This window comes from Papaver somniferum, chromosome 5, assembly GCF_003573695.1.
Source record: "Papaver somniferum cultivar HN1 chromosome 5, ASM357369v1, whole genome shotgun sequence".
NCBI lineage: Eukaryota > Viridiplantae > Streptophyta > Magnoliopsida > Ranunculales > Papaveraceae > Papaver > Papaver somniferum.
The window spans coordinates 13,249,630-13,252,642 of record NC_039362.1 but is presented as its reverse complement, the minus strand read 5'-3'; the positions used below and the strand labels follow the sequence as shown (position 1 = coordinate 13,252,642).

The 3,013-nt window shown below is 39.7% G+C and overlaps 1 protein-coding gene across 2 annotated transcripts; it reads left to right on the top strand.

Annotated features, from left to right (window-relative positions):
* Positions 1–895: 895 nt before the first annotated feature.
* LOC113277279 (HVA22-like protein e) lies at positions 896–1,999 on the top strand. Of its 2 annotated transcripts, none has more exons than XM_026526413.1 (4): positions 896–1,064; positions 1,162–1,284; positions 1,391–1,589; positions 1,725–1,999. In XM_026526413.1, exons 1-4 carry the CDS (start codon positions 979–981, stop codon positions 1,743–1,745), a joined length of 429 nt encoding a protein of 142 aa, XP_026382198.1. In that variant the 5' UTR covers positions 896–978; the 3' UTR covers positions 1,746–1,999. The 2 variants fall into 2 exon arrangements, with proteins under 2 accessions (XP_026382198.1, XP_026382199.1); XM_026526414.1 differs by having other exon boundaries at positions 897–1,064; positions 1,391–1,607.
* Positions 2,000–3,013: the final 1,014 nt, after the last annotated feature.

The window sequence follows — 3,013 nt, the reverse complement described above, 5'->3', positions numbered from 1 at the left end:
GCTTAGCTTCAATAAGCTATAGCTAAGTGGAATCAAAAGCCATTGTGCTTGGTCTGAGCCATACGACACATAATGTGGTTTCACTTTTGCCACAAACATGAAGAGCTAGAATAACCAGAGCTATTCTCCGTTTGATTATATGATGACACCGAGACCAAGATCCTATCTCGATTGATCCATCAATGTGGTACCGAAATGAGTCAACTGAAGAAGAGCAAAATGTATAACGTTTGTGGTTTACGATAAATGTCGGTTAAATTTTAAAATGAAATGAGAAAGAAATCAGGGTCCTTTATGTCTGTCAGACTCAGTGAGTCAGTTGTGCTGCTGTTCACTATTCAGACCGAAATGACTCTCCTCCGTACTTGCTTGTCATCCAGTCATGAATCGACACATGTGACCGACCTTCATTTTGACACCTCGGGATGCGCGTCCTGTACCCGGAGAAAAGAACAAGAGCTAAAGATGATATTTCGTAATCATCATCATCATGACCACATAGATTGATCCATCGCCGTGTTCAAAATCCGAAGTAGCCGGTATTTGAGTGTGTCTGCCAACGACACATTGACGCTGCCCCATGCATTGTCTTGTATATGTGTATTAACAAACACCTAGGATGATGATAATAAACCTTAAAAGAAGTTTAAGGAACCAAATTGTTAACCCAAACACCCAGGATAATAAATCTTTAAAGGAAGGAAATTTTTTAATTAATAAAGCCCGTATGAGTGGAGTGGGTCGGTTCTTAACGTCGGTAGACACGTCTAAGGCAGAATCTAGTACCTTTACTTCTCCTCTCACCACGTGTCTATCTTGCTATTCTACAGTTCACACTCCCTTGTGCTTTTTATCTTTACCTTTTGTTCTATAAAATCCGAAAATCTAACATCACTTTCCTCATCTTCACATTCATTCATAAACACAAAACCAATCTGTAAAATCTCACCCGTCTCCTTCCTTATTCATAAATACAAGATGGGTAGTGATGACAAACCATTATTGACTCTGCTCTCGTTTCTCCATTCCTTGGCTGGTCCTGCAGTCATGCTCTTGTACCCTTTGTAAGTAAAACAATAACCATAGTTTCTTTCTGAAGTTCTGAATCCTCCACATAATTTGTTCTCAGTAATAACTTGTTTTGTTCCTGTTGTTGTTTAGATATGCATCGGTAAGAGCAATAGAGAGCACATCAAAGGTTGATGATGAACAGTGGCTTGCTTATTGGATCTTCTACTCTTTTCTCACTCTCATGGAGATGGTCCTTGAACCCCTTCTTGTCTGGTAATCTAACTTACTCACTGAATCCTTAATTGGATCTCTTGATTTCATTTCATAGCATTTTGGGGTTTTCACTTTGTTAATTTCTGATGGAGTTTTTTGTTTAAAGGATACCGATATGGTACGACATAAAGCTAGCTTTTGTGGCGTGGTTGGTTCTACCACACTTCAGAGGAGCTGCTTTTATCTATGAGAACCATGTTAGAGAACTGTTGAGGAAATATGGTGGTAATTTGTTGGTGAAAGATCATACGTCCCCTGCAACCAAGGCCAAGAACAGATTTGTTGATGCCATTACCCCCAAGAAGGTAGAGGACTAAGCCTAGGTACACTCTTCTTTTTCTTTTGTGAATTTAAATTACCATCTTTGGAGTAATTATTTTCTATAATCTCGAATTTAGCGAGTCATTAATAATGTTTTGTTGGCTGTACTAATTTTGCAGAAGGAGCACGAGGCGTATTAAATGTAGAAGAAAAGGAACGTTATGTGATTGTTGGGTGTTAAATGATGTTGAAATTTCAGTTAAATGAAGTTGAAATTCAGTCCCCTCACTGTAGATTCTTGTTTTGAGTAGTTAGATTTTGGTGTTATGTAAGAGAGGAGGGTCTTTTTTTTCTTTTGCTTTTGCTTTTTTGAAAAAGAAGTGCAATACTAATTGGTGTAGTTTATGTGTCGACTTCTTTAATTATGTGTAGTTTATCTAATTTTACACTTTTATTTCACGATTGATACCGTCTTGTCTTCAGAGATGGTCTTAAGCTAGCTCATTGAGTCATTGTCTTAGCATCCACACAGTATGGTTGTAGAAAGCGACTCTAAATATGTTCCTTGGTCTTTTTTGAGATTGGACATCCATTTGCTGGCTAGGATTTTTACCATCTCTTAAAGAAGGCCGCCAAGGAAAAATGTCGTGTAGTCTGGGTTGAGTATCCGTCTTTTTTGTATAGGGCGGGTTCTCCCCCGTCTTTTTCTTTCTTTCTTTCTTATGCAAAGGCTCTCACCTGTTTTGTGTTACCTATTAATGCAGACCTGTTGCCAGAAGCAAAAAAGGAAGGGGAAAAAACTTGAACTTGGCACGAGTAAGTAACATTGAATGGGTCCAACGGAATAGCTTAGTGGTATCCTATCAACTCCAGTAAGGAGGAAGTCGGGGGTTCGGTCTCTACCGTAGATGTTTGTATTTAATTAGTTGTATAGAGGAGGAAGTCGGGGGTTCGGTCTCTACCGTAGAGGTGTGTATTTAATTAGTTGTATAGAGGGGTTTGGCGGGGTTGGGTCTAGCAGTGGGGCTAGTCCAGCTAGCTGGATTTGGGTAGGGGCCTGGGTCCGGCTTTAGCCTATCAAAAAAAAAAGTTACATTGAATGGATATTATTACATGAAACTAGTTGGAAGCCTAACGAGTTAAGCTCCATCGACATACTGTTCTATTAATTGAACAGGTTGATGTGCTAACCTACCAGCGAGGCTCATGGGTAACCTAGCCAAGGGAGCCGAAACAGCGGGAGGGGGCTGAGATTGTGTCACAAGGGGACAAACTAACACTGCCTTCCATGTTAATTCCTGCAATATTACGTCATTGGGGACTCGAACCTGATCTCCTAAAGCGCATTAAACTTTGGGGAACGGGGATGACCAGCTGAACATTGAATTGTTTCAGGAAAAAACGAAGAATAATGTTTCGAAATAGGATCCATTCGGTATCAATTAAATTGGACCTGAGTTTTTTTTTA

Coding starts and splice junctions, on each gene's coding strand:
- LOC113277279 (XM_026526413.1), top strand. CDS start 979: ATGGGTAGTGATGACAAACCATTATTGACTCTGCTCTCGTTTCTCCAT. Junction 1,285..1,390: donor CTTGAACCCCTTCTTGTCTG/GTAATCTAACTT, acceptor TTTTGTTTAAAG/GATACCGATATGGTACGACA. Junction 1,590..1,724: donor ATGCCATTACCCCCAAGAAG/GTAGAGGACTAA, acceptor CTAATTTTGCAG/AAGGAGCACGAGGCGTATTA.